General features: G+C 35.2%; 1 protein-coding gene across 2 annotated transcripts in view; it reads left to right on the forward strand.

Annotated features, from left to right (window-relative positions):
• The window catches only part of LOC117110549 (integrator complex subunit 1-like), a 41,350-nt gene extending 30,340 nt beyond the window's left edge, over window positions 1-11,010 (forward strand). Inside the window, exons 33-45 of one of the 2 annotated variants that reach the window (XM_033253301.1) lie at window positions 109-250; window positions 976-1,153; window positions 2,130-2,384; window positions 2,959-3,046; window positions 4,041-4,291; window positions 5,001-5,255; window positions 5,802-5,991; window positions 6,779-6,906; window positions 7,778-8,034; window positions 8,588-8,658; window positions 8,998-9,089; window positions 9,349-9,458; window positions 9,955-11,010. In XM_033253301.1, the coding sequence (XP_033109192.1) occupies window positions 109-250; window positions 976-1,153; window positions 2,130-2,384; window positions 2,959-3,046; window positions 4,041-4,291; window positions 5,001-5,255; window positions 5,802-5,991; window positions 6,779-6,906; window positions 7,778-8,034; window positions 8,588-8,658; window positions 8,998-9,089; window positions 9,349-9,458; window positions 9,955-10,073 (2,136 nt within the window). In that variant the 3' untranslated portion in view covers window positions 10,074-11,010. The remainder of the gene's footprint in view (window positions 1-108; window positions 251-975; window positions 1,154-2,129; window positions 2,385-2,958; window positions 3,047-4,040; window positions 4,292-5,000; window positions 5,256-5,801; window positions 5,992-6,778; window positions 6,907-7,777; window positions 8,035-8,587; window positions 8,659-8,997; window positions 9,090-9,348; window positions 9,459-9,954) is intronic. The other variant, XM_033253302.1, reaches the window with a different exon arrangement.
• The last annotated feature ends 1,359 nt before the right edge of the window (window positions 11,011-12,369 follow it).

A 12,369-nucleotide genomic window follows, 5' to 3' on the forward strand; every position in this document is an offset into this window, starting at 1 on the left:
CAAACTTCTGATCTCATGATCAGAAGTCCAACACCTTGCATGCTGTGCCACATTCTCCTACTCTCTATGTACAGTATGCATTTAACGACCAATTTTTTTATTTTTCAGAATTCATGTAAAACAGGTAGCAATCAGTTACTCAATGAACTGCTTGAGAGACTCGGACAAAGGCTTTCCTCCAGCCAAACAACTCCACTCTCAAACGTCATCAAACACGCTAAAGCCAAACTGGCAAGATCAACTGCCTTCAGTAAGCAAACCATATATAGTCATGTTGTGCCTATATATGGTCATGATGTGATGTCGTCATGACCATATTAAAGCATATCACATGTTTTTTGTCAAATAAAATCTGATAATTTAGACAGGGTATTATGCATTTGGTGAAACTGCCTTTTCATTTTGTGGGAGTCTGCCAGAAGTCGTGGAGTCTTCTAAAAAATCAAGAAAGGAAAAATTCCCAAGTCTACCATGAGTCTAGGGAGTCTCCTGGAATCTAGACGACCTCCTGCATTTCCACAAACAAGGAAAAATTCCAAGTCTACAACAGGAAGTATCCCCAGAAATCTAGATGGCCTCCTGCATTTCCACAAACAAGGAAAAATCCCAAGTCTACCACAAGTTGTGGAAGTATCCCCTGAAATCTAGAGGGCTTCCATTCATTGTTATATATAATATAAAATATTTTTACTTGTTTTTTTTTTAATACCAAATATGTTTATTTTTACTGTTTTTGTTTTGTTTTTGTATTGTTGCTCATATATAAATCCCCTCCCCCTTGCTTCTGAGAATCAAATATTATGTTTATAACTAAAAAAAAAACAAAAACAAAACAATACAAAAAAAAAAGTGATCAACTTACTCATGGGTGAGTTTGATGTAGAAACAAGACATTCTGCAAGGGTGCTCTCCCCCTAACATTTGGCACAGCAGAATTGGAACTTACATATTGTTAAAATACTCAATTTATTGCAGCTATTGAAAATGTTAGCTTTAGCAAGTTGCAGTTGGATGAAATACTGCAAGACTGCTTTGGCCAGGCGGCTCAGTCCACATCAATCAAAGTCAGATCTAAACAGATCGTTGATGTTTTGTCTGAGGATGCAAGATTGAAGACTGCAATTCAGCAATCCAAAGATGAACTATCCACAGAGTAATGTTATTGATTTCTTTCAATATTCGTTTCCCAGTTTTGTTATTTTTTCAATTCAATATTCAGCCACCAAAACATTGTTGACAGAGGAAATTAGCAAAGCCAGTGGCTAATTGTTGAAACTGCCTTTAACCAGATAGAACTGCCCCTAACCAGATAGGGCTTGCCATCCCAAAACCAGCATCAGTGACAAAAACAAGCAAATTGACTTTTTAATATATTCATATTCACTTTAAAATGATCATTTACTGGAATTGACTTATTATTGCCAAAGTATTACGGTTCTCTGTACTAAAGTATACAATACTGGAACATTGTTATACTTATTACTCAGTTTAACATTTAGTGACAGTATGTTGGTTTTGGTATGGCAAACCTCAAATATACATTTACAAAAAATATATTAAACATAATTAAACCAATACACTTTAAAAGTGAATAGCATGCATTGAATTGTTATTAACCGATTTCAAGCATTTAAAGCTAACCACAAATTGTTAGTATAAGAACACTACATATATGGTTTGAAACATGTAAACCACGAACAGTGAGACTTTTCATTAGTCTTTCAAATGGTACATTAACAGCAAGAGTGAAACTGAACATATAATCGTTTCAATGTCAGTATTGCGATAGATGAGATTGTAATCTTGTGTAATGCTTTCTCGTTGCTCAATGATATCTTTCTTCCTTTTAAAACCTCCTCTAACAATTTTTCTCAACATTGAGTACCTACATGATTCCAGTTTTTTTAACTCTTTCTCCAATGGGTACCATGTCTGCATTCCATACAACAACCTTGCTTTTACACATTCTTCAGTTGATGAAACATGTAACTCACTGAAACGACAATCAGCTCTGTTAATTACAGTATGGCCGAGGAACACAAAATCTCTCACATTTTCTATTCACTTGGAATCTACTTAAATGCTGTTTTTTTCAATTTAGATTAAATAATTCATTGTTTATGTTACAGTGGAGAACTACTGGAGTCTACGGCAGGGTTACTGGTTGATTGGTTTGAGCTATTACAGCCAGAAATCGTAGATGCTGCTTCAGAATTCCAGCAATGGCTACTCTTTTCAAGAAAGATAAAAAGTGATAGTAGTGGGAAAAAGCAGTATTCAGGGAGTGCATATCTACTAGCTGTACTCACTCATCAAGCGAACTGGGAACATTTAAACCACTGTATCTCATGGCTTCTGACATTGGATGACCAACAACTGAACAAGTATTTATTTGTTATTTTGTATTTGGTATTTATACACTACTATTTCCTTTAGCTGACATAGTGATCTTTTTTCTTAATTATCTTCATTATTACCATCATTTTGAAAAATGATATTTTACCAAATTGTAATATTTACTTTTTGTTTACATAAGTTGTATATGGTAAAAAAACTATACCCTGCTTAAAAATTTTATTTGCATCTATTACTGGCCCTCTGCGCTTTCAAAAACATTTATATACGTATTTTTCCTTTCCATCCCCGTTGTTTGATTACCAATCTTCTGTTTCCCATAAATATTTGTTTATGTCCATATCTTTAAATTACTTCTTGATTTTTCTTTTGTTTTTATTTGCTTTTCTCATATTTTTCCTTTCGCTTTTTCTTTTATTGCTTTTACTTTTCTTTCTTTTCTTTTCCTTCCTTTAATTTTCTTGCTACTTATGCTTCTTTTGTTTTTATTTGCTTTTCTCATATTTTTCCTTTCGTTTTTACTTTTCTTTCTTTTACTTTTCTTTCTTTTCTTTTCCTTCCTTTAATTTTCTTGCTACTTATGCTTCTTTCTTTTTCTTAAAGGATACAGGCATCAGCTGCCCTTGACTTTATTTGGGCTTGTCTTCACATTCCAAAGATTTGGCAGGGCAGGACATTCAAGGCGCAAGAGGTAAACCAATACTTCAAATTTTTTTTTTGTTACCCTTACGCGGATGCAGGGGTTGTAGACGATGCGATCGCACCCACTACTCCTAAATTGTATTAAGAAAAATAATTGTTTATTTGTTCTGTTGATATTAATTACTGGTAAAATTTTTAGGGTATGAGAGTGCAATTTCTGGGCACCTCAAGGTCCACATTCTCAAAATGTTCTTGGCCCTAACCATCCTGGGGCTGAGGTGGTGTGTACTCTCATCCACCCCTCTACTGCCAAATTCTACATCCGCACCAATTACCATATACTTAATGAAAGTAAATAATATCAGTAAAGGGTTTCCACTCGACAGTGATTGAAGGGCCTCCACTCGACAGTGATTGATTTTACTTTTGGAGTGTCCAGTCTCTTGTTTTTTTTTTCTGCTTTTGTGATTGTTCTGTGCCGTTCCTGTTTATGTACATTTTAATTGTTTGAGACAAATAAATGAAATGAAATGAAAACAATTCATTAAACAGTTACAAGCTAAAATTCAACAAAAATATGAAGCATAATTTTGAAAAAGCATTCCAATTTCTTAGTTGACTTTTTGACTGTGCGTTACATAAGCCCATGATATAGGATACTTACTGTTTGCTAGTATGCAATACACTTTATGCAATATAAGTAATATTGCATTCTAATGCTGTACAGACTACTCAAGTGCAGTAGGCTGACTCTAATGTTGACAGTATTTATTTTTTAATTTACTTATTTGCTATAAAATACTGGAATGTACAGATTATGCTGCATCTCCAGATTGTTGACTAACGGTACTGTGTTGACAAAACACGCCTGATCTGATGTAAACAGGGACACCTTTAGTTTATATATTTAAGAACCTAATTTACATTATTTCAATTCAACTGAAGACTAGATGAAATTCTACTACTACTACTGTATGTGATATACTCAAATGTGATAAAGAAATTTAAATGCTTGAATTTTAAAATGTCAAAATTTGTTTTAGAGCCTGTCAGGGGAGAATGTATTGTGTCTGTCTGCACGGCAGGTCTGTACCCTTGCGCGCTACATAATCACAGAAGCTGAGGCCCTGTCGATGGTTCATGATGCCAACTCGGAGGAAAACAGACACAAAAATGGACATTCGTCAGACATTATACAAGCAAGACTGCCATTGCTGCTTAACTGCTGCCAAGATAATGGCAGAGCCATGGATGAACTTGTCGCTCACTTATCAAGCAAGATGATGCTCAGCAAGTGAGTACAGTGGTTGTGTTAATGAAGGTCTCCCTCCAATTAAAGACCACTGTTGGGACTGTCTCTTATACACATCTAGATATGTAAAATGGAAATGGAAAGTGACTTGTATAGTGCCTTACACAATTAAAAAATCGTGGATTGAAGAATATAAAAAAGAAAAGGAAAAAGAAAACTAACCCATGAACTATCCTAAAATTAATCAGAAACCTGTCTCTTATACACATCTTGGAACTGCAATGGACCTGGTATTGTGGAATCGTCCAACCCAGGCATATAATAATGCAAACGTTTTGAAACAAGCCTCAAATTAAAACTTCATGATTGTGTGATTTACCCAGAACAAAAAGAGGTACTATTTTTACAAATTTTTAAACCTTTCTGTGTAAAAGAATATTATAAACTTTATTATTGTTTTTTTATATTTTTATCTTTAGTTTTATTTAACATAGAATGAACGTGATTCAACGTTTCAACTTTTATTGAGTCATCTTCAGGAAGATGACTTACTAACAGTCAAAAAATAAAGAATAAAGTCTTCTTCCTGAAAGTGACTCAATAATAGTCGAAACGTTGAATAATGGCCTCCCTCACTTTATTCAGAGTAACATTCATTCTATGTTATTTAAACATAATCAGTGTATCTGTTGGTTTTATTTTTATTTAGTAGAATTCTTATATGAAATCTTATGATTTGGTTTGTTGTTAGTAGCCAGTCCAGTCTTTACCAAACCTTGCTTCTAGAGCTCTACATCCAAACACCTGTGGAGAGTGATTTGGTTGCCATGGTGAACCTAGGTGATGTGCTCATGAGTAACAACCATGCAAAGGTGGACGCATTAACACACAGACTGCTGCTGTCATTGGTGGATGTACACAACCAGGACAAGTGGAAAACAAAGGTATCCAAAGCAAACTCAGCATGTAGAAAGCTAGCCTCTGTTCACCCAATCCTCATGCTAAGGTAGGTAAATGGTGCCTTAATACAAACTACCTACTGTCAAAACTATTAGGTACACCTTCAGTGTCTAAACCAGCAAAATAATTAGACTTCAATTATATATTTGAACTTCAATAATATAAATTTGACTTTCAGCTCAGAAACTTCAGCTTTCTTTATTGGTCCAATATATTAAAAAAATTAAAAAACACTAGAAAATCTTTGTTTATACATTGCAATAAAAAAGGTTAGAAAATATACAATTCAAATGTAAAAGCCGGGACCCTGGCCAAGGCTCTAGTCAGCCCGTTGGTTCGGCCCCCTGTCAGCAAGTTTCTGGAACCACAACTCGGTTCTGATGCAAACAGGTGCATAAAATTACATTCCTGACCTTATAAATTTTCTGGGCATGTATGATATTATACATTCCAAAGTAGATTTCTGGTATGTTGTGTGTGTATTGGGGAATTGAGTGTAGAGTGTTGGCAAGGTTAGTGACGAGGCTATGGAGAATAAGGCAGGTATAAAATCCACATTCTATTCCTTTCAATTTCAATCCCTGGATTTTAGACAACTTGGAATGATATCCGTGCTGTGTCAGGGTCGCACCAACGTCAGCTTCCATGAGTTCAGGAACCGAGGTCTCACCGTATTTTTCATGAATATCTTGGGTTTGATGGAACTGCTAGAGCCTCAGCTGTTTAAGCAAGATGTCAATGCATTTCACTCAATCCTTGATGCCTACTTTGGGGTGATTAAGGTAAGCCAACAGATTCCAAATCTTCAACAATTTGAGATTTCCAAAGGAAACCAAATTATTTTGGTATGTAAAATGGAAATGGTAAGTGACTTGTATAGTGCCTTACACAATTAAAAAATCGTGGATTGAAGAATATAAAAAAGAAAAGGAAAAAGAAAACTAACCCATGAACTATCCTAAAATTAATCAGAAACAATTTACCAGTATCAAATTAAGAATGAACTAGCGACATTACACAGTTATCAAGTAATTTGAGGCACATGCCCACTGGAACAGTACTGACAGTGTTGTAGTGAAACTGGTGACTAACCTATTGTGGCGATTTAGATATCTTAAATTTCATTTTAAGAAATTAAAAAGTATATCGTGTTATTACAAAAATTTAAAAATGTTGAATTTTAAAAATACTATAAAACATTACATTTCAATAACTAAGCCAACATTATGGTTGTATAATTTAAGTAAATAATTTAAATAACAATTCCATTGTAACATTAAAATGTTTATTTAAAATTGATAATTGTACTTATAAGAAAGTATAATACATACTCCAAGTATTGAAATGCACGCCATCGAGTTGGGATTCAATATTTCAACATTAATTATGTCATCATCAGGAATGATAATTGTTCTTTGTTAATTTTATTTTTATGATAACATGATTCTGATGTTATTATTTAATTTTGTTCATGATTGTCATTGCCCTGCAGCACAGATAAAGTACTTGTGTATTTATAGACTATTCACTTTTAAATAATTTATTCAAAGGGGATATTTTTTTCTGCAGCGTTATGGAGTTCATAAGAAGGCATTTGAGGTTATGTACCGGCGTTTTGTAGTGTTGCTTTATGAGTACAATGCATTCTGCCCCACTGCTGCACAAGCCATCCTTGAAAAGTATGCCACTATTCTAAAGTAAGTTGTTCCACAGTCGAATAGTATACAAATAGTGAATGTTTATGAGTGCAATGGGAAGAATATTTTCATGAGCTCTGCCTCATTGAATGGAACAGTCAATCTTTCAACAAATTTCCTTGTCATTTGATCATCTTTCAAGCAAATGTCCCAGATTGTAGAAGTAAGGCTGGTCGCCTGCTCGGGAAATATGTCCTTCATACAAAACCTAGGCCCAATCTAGAATTCTGTTGTGCATTCCGGAAATTAAGGGCTGAAGTCTGCACAGATTTTGAGGTATCATCCACGCAACTAAACTACTTTACACTAAAAAAATCTCTGATATATTTCACACTGCTAAGGCAATCAGCGAGAAGTAGGCCCAGGCCTCAACCACTGACTAAGAGCCACAACGAAGAAAATGAGGGTTATGTTATTGGTGATGTGACGTCCTTTCATAGATTTAAACTTCTGGAAAGAGTCAGTCCTGCGTCTTTTTGACCTATTAAAAGATTGCATTAGGCTGAAATCAATTCAGACACCATGCATTGGATAAAAAAAATGCAGAGATGGAAATAAATTTCAGCGATGAATGAAATGGGATGAATAATCAATTTCATGTAATACAAAATCCACTAATCAAATGACAGGGATCTATTTAGTTGTGTTATAAATAAATAATAACTGTGAAATAATTCATGCCACTATTTTAAAGTAAGTTGTGTTTTACAGATACATAATAACAGTGAAATAAACAAATGTTTGTTGATGAGATATGCTTGATACGATTATTACATGTTCCTATTTGAGCACTGTTATTATTTACAGACATTTATGAACGTAGTATGTAATATATATTTTGTATATAAAATCACATTTTTACCTTTAATAGTGAATTATCACTGGTGCTACCTGACCTACACCAATTAAAATGCATACTGGCTGGCATAACGCTGACGCATACGTCCAAGGATCATGCAGATAATACAGACAACACCTTCAAGGCAGAGACGGCTGAGGAGGTGTTTGGCTTACCTAGCAGAGACAGCACGGCCTCTCCCACTTTGCTTGTGTGTAAGGACCAGATTTGGGGACCATCTTTGATAGCCAAATTCACTGATAGATTAAGTAGCCACCAGGATTTTGAAGGTATATTGAAACTGTCCATAGTGAAATTGAATGTTGTTTACTACAATTTCCCAGCTGCGACTTACAACCTAGCTAGCTCATAGCTTATTATGCACCACTCTTTGTGACTACAAAGGAGCAGTTAAACAAGAGAAGTTAAATTCAAAGTTTTCGGCCATTTCTCAGACCATCGCAAAATCATTGTATGTTGTTGTTTAACATAAAAAAATTGGCCAAATATAAACATATGGATATATAAAGGTTTAGTTTATGCAATAAAACAGATTTCGAAAATGTTGACATTCTAAAACATGTTTTGCCGGTTGGGCAGTCAGACCCCAAAAAAAAGGCCTATGCCAAACCAACACATGTCTGTCACAGTCTGAGAGTGCCATTTCTGGCCATCCAGCAGCCCCTGTTTAATAAAAAGGTCTTGTATGCGGCATACAACCTAAAGCCCCCTCGCCCTATCAGAGAGCTTAGCCTCCCCTCCTTCCTACAGCCGCCACTGATCTCAACCAAAAACTTATATGTGAATGTGATAAAAGTCGATGTATTGAATTTGTGTTTTCAGATGTCACAGATGCTTTGCATGACCTTGATGAGCAGTCAAGTAGAATCCCACAGGTCCTTGACAACTTTGCAGTAAGTACAGACTTAATAAATTAGTATAATTAACAGCATTTTGTCTGCAATGCAGATAAAGATTTGCATTGCTTTTCTCCACCCAGGAATATAAATGGCTACCTGGTGGGGTTGCCTGCTCCTGTGCTGATTACAAGCAGCAACACTTATTATTTTTAACATTATGGGGCTAGCCATGCCAAAACCAGAACTAAAACCAAAACAGGTTTGTTAAAGGTTTGAGCATTCTTATGCTTCAGTTTAACAGTTAGCAACAGTATGCTGGTTTTGGAATGGCAATCCTCATATTATGATCTCACAAAATAACCGTTGCTCTTAAACATTTCTTGATTTTTGCAGGCAGACCTGATGAGGTTAATGTGTGCTCCTTCTGTTGAGTGTAGAATTATGGCATTTTCTCTCATCATTAAACTTCTTCGCCAGAATCCAAGGTGAGACATCAATTATATAATCAAATAGTTAAATCGTGGTAAAATTCACTGGGATAATATTTGTATAATAACACTACTTGTATGTTACAGTTTAAGCCAATTATAATCACAATGTCAATTTTCAAATGCCGAAACTTTGACTTGGAAATAACAAGATGGTGTCCTGTGGGGGAAAGCTAATTACCTTTTTGTTATGGATGTATGTTTATGTGTAAATCGACCCATTCACTACAACCATAATTTTGTCTCATTTGTGTAGCACATCCATCAAGTTTCTGCCAGCATTCTTGCAATGTTTAGACAGCTCAGACAATGAAGTTATCGAGACAGCGCTTAAACATTTGCCAGAGTTTTGTCTACTCTGTCAAGGTAAAAATAAATTCAATTTAAATTTGTTTATATTGTATTGTAAAAACTGTAAGCAAGCACAAAATAGCTGTTTTGTTGTGTAGTATACAAATACATGTTTTGAGGTGAAGTACTGAGTTTCACTCCCCAAGGTGTTGGATGATCAGGACTACCTTCTAAAGTGGAGGGAGGTAGTCCCAGTCAGGGACGGTGCCAGGAATTCCCCAACGAGGGGTCCTGTGCCGCCCCTAATCCCAGTCATCCAATGAGGGAAGTAGAATTCACTGCTTTACCAAAATAAAACCATGTTGTGTTTGTTTTACTTTACCTAATATTAATTAGATTACAATGTACATTGAATATTTGTTTCTCTTTCTACCTTATGTACGTAGCTCTACTCTTATGAAATCCAACTCAGTGTCAACTTGTTACAAATGTCAACAAACTCAAATGCAAATGTCAGAACATAACTAAATTAACATCAATTTTCAAACAATTGTGTGTTTGTCTCATTTAGAATCGGCTCGCATTCTTCTTGAGAAAGCTTTTCGTGTTGGAGTTGAGAAGAAGCTTGATGCTACAGCGATCATAAGCGACACCATGCAACTACTTAATATGGAGATGTTATCATCGTAAAATGGCAATCAGGTTGACACGTCACAGAGTCACCTGACCAACCATGGTCATGTGATGCCCATCCACCATGGCCATGTGATTGCTGTAGTAATACTGTATATTGTATCAACTGCAATTCTGAATAATATTTGTAGAGATTTTGGATAATTATGCTTACTTGTTGCTATTGATATGGAACAGTATAATTTTGTTGGTTTTGATTGGGGTGGGCTGTACTTGAGAGAAATTTTAATTACACTGGAGGCTAGTTAGCACTTCATGACCGCAAGGAATAAGCCCTAAAGGGCACCAAGTAACAAGTGATTTGTCCAGTGTTTTTTTCTGTTAATACTGATTATTATTATTATTAATAGAGATAAACACTATGATGTGGTACAGTAGTAGAATTTTTTTGTAAAATGGAATGTGTTAGGGTTCATCATAAGTTGGCGTTCCAACTTCCTATCCAACCTTAATGTCATCAGGGAGTTGGTGATTGGTCCTCATTTTGACAGTTGACCAGTGGCTGATAGCACCCTGTCCAGTAATTTTCATCCAGTATCTGCAGTATACTTCCACTCTTATTAGGAGCCTATTTTTAATTTAGAAAATCCTAATAACAAAATTACCACTTAGTCATGTCTATTACCTTTCAGCCTAAATACATAATGCTTTTAAAGCTAAGAATAAATAAATGATATTCCCACTTCATTAGTGCTATTCAACTTATAAAGTTGCCCCTTAAAAATGAGTACCTTAGTTGAGAGCTTTGCTAAATACATCGGTTGTAGTATTTAAAGGTGAAGTGTGTAAAAATTTTATTTAAAATGTATCTACAGACCGGTAAGTGTAAACATTAAACATTTGCTAAGACAAAGAACACTTTTTTTTATTAATATTATACAAAATAAAATGCAGATATTCAAATTATTGAATAAAGTATACACAAAAATGACAGATTGTTTCAAATGATTTGCTTGTTTTATTCGAAGTATGACATACAATATTATTATTATTATTACTTATTATTAGGCATTTGTGCCAAGGGTTGCCAATAGCCAAAATAAAAGAGTTTTCGCAAGCTTGAGAAAACGATAACGTATAGGAATATGTCATCATCATTATTGTCATTTCTGCCTAAAACATTGTGAACAATACATATACGAGCTGAATATGATCGTTAAGTCATGTAATAGGCATAGATGACCCTAAAGTCATAACTTAATTCATGAATGTATTGACTATACGTTCGCTGGCGTATTCGTTATCGTTTTCTCAAGCTTGCAAAACCTCCCTATTAGAGAGATTTGACGTCATTATCATTATCGTCATTCGTGCCTCAAACATTCTTGACAATATGCTATACAAGTTGAATGAAAAAGGCATAGATCGACTACGTTCTAACATACGCTCCTGTAGGGGAAGTGTGACCAATTGGTCGTTTTTCCCAGATTCGGCCACATGGGCCTAGTTGAGTATCATCATCGTTATTTAAGCTTAAAACTAGGCTTTAAGTGGCATTTATCAACCTGCAGAGGACTCTTGTCATCTGTAGGTGTCATGGAATACGAAACAACTGGAAAATGGTGGGGTCAAAAAAATCGTCCAAAAAAAAAGTATGAGCTATAGCTCATGGTTTTCACCAAAATTGGCCAATTTTTAACCTGGTCGTTTTTTCCAGATTCGGCCACATGGGCCTAATTGAGTATCATCCGATTTATCTTTTTTTGAGCCTAAAACTAGGCTTTAATTGGCATTTATCACCATGCAGAGGATTCTTGTCATCTGTAGGTGTCATGGAATACGAAACAACTGGAAAATGGCGGGGTCAAAAAAATCGTCCAAAAAAAGTATGAGCTATAGCTCACGGTTTTTACCAAAATTGGCCAATTTTTAACCTGGTCGTTTTTTCCAGATACGGCCACATGGGCCTAATTGAGTATCATCCGATTTATCTTTTCTTGAGCCTAAAACTAGGTTTTAATTGGCATTTATCACCATGCAGAGGACTCTTGTCATCTGTAGGTGTCATGGAATACGAAACAACTGGAAAATGGCGGGGTCAAAAAAATCGTCCAAAAAAAAAGTATGAGCTATTATAGCTCACGGTTTTTACCAAAATTGGCCTATTTTTAACCTGGTCGTTTTTCCCAGATTCGGCCACATGGGCCTAGTTGAGTATCATCGTTATTTAAGCTTAAAACTAGGCTTTAACTGGCATTTATCAACCTGCAGAGGACTCTTGTCATCTGTAGGTGTCATGGAATACGAAACAACTGGAAAATGGCGGGGTAAAAAAAAAGTATGAGCTATAGCT

The sequence above is a fragment of the Anneissia japonica genome, unplaced genomic scaffold (assembly GCF_011630105.1).
Source record: "Anneissia japonica isolate Jap-2015-1 unplaced genomic scaffold, ASM1163010v1 scaffold287738_len211916_cov219, whole genome shotgun sequence".
In the NCBI taxonomy this organism is placed as follows: Eukaryota; Metazoa; Echinodermata; class Crinoidea; order Comatulida; family Comatulidae; genus Anneissia; species Anneissia japonica.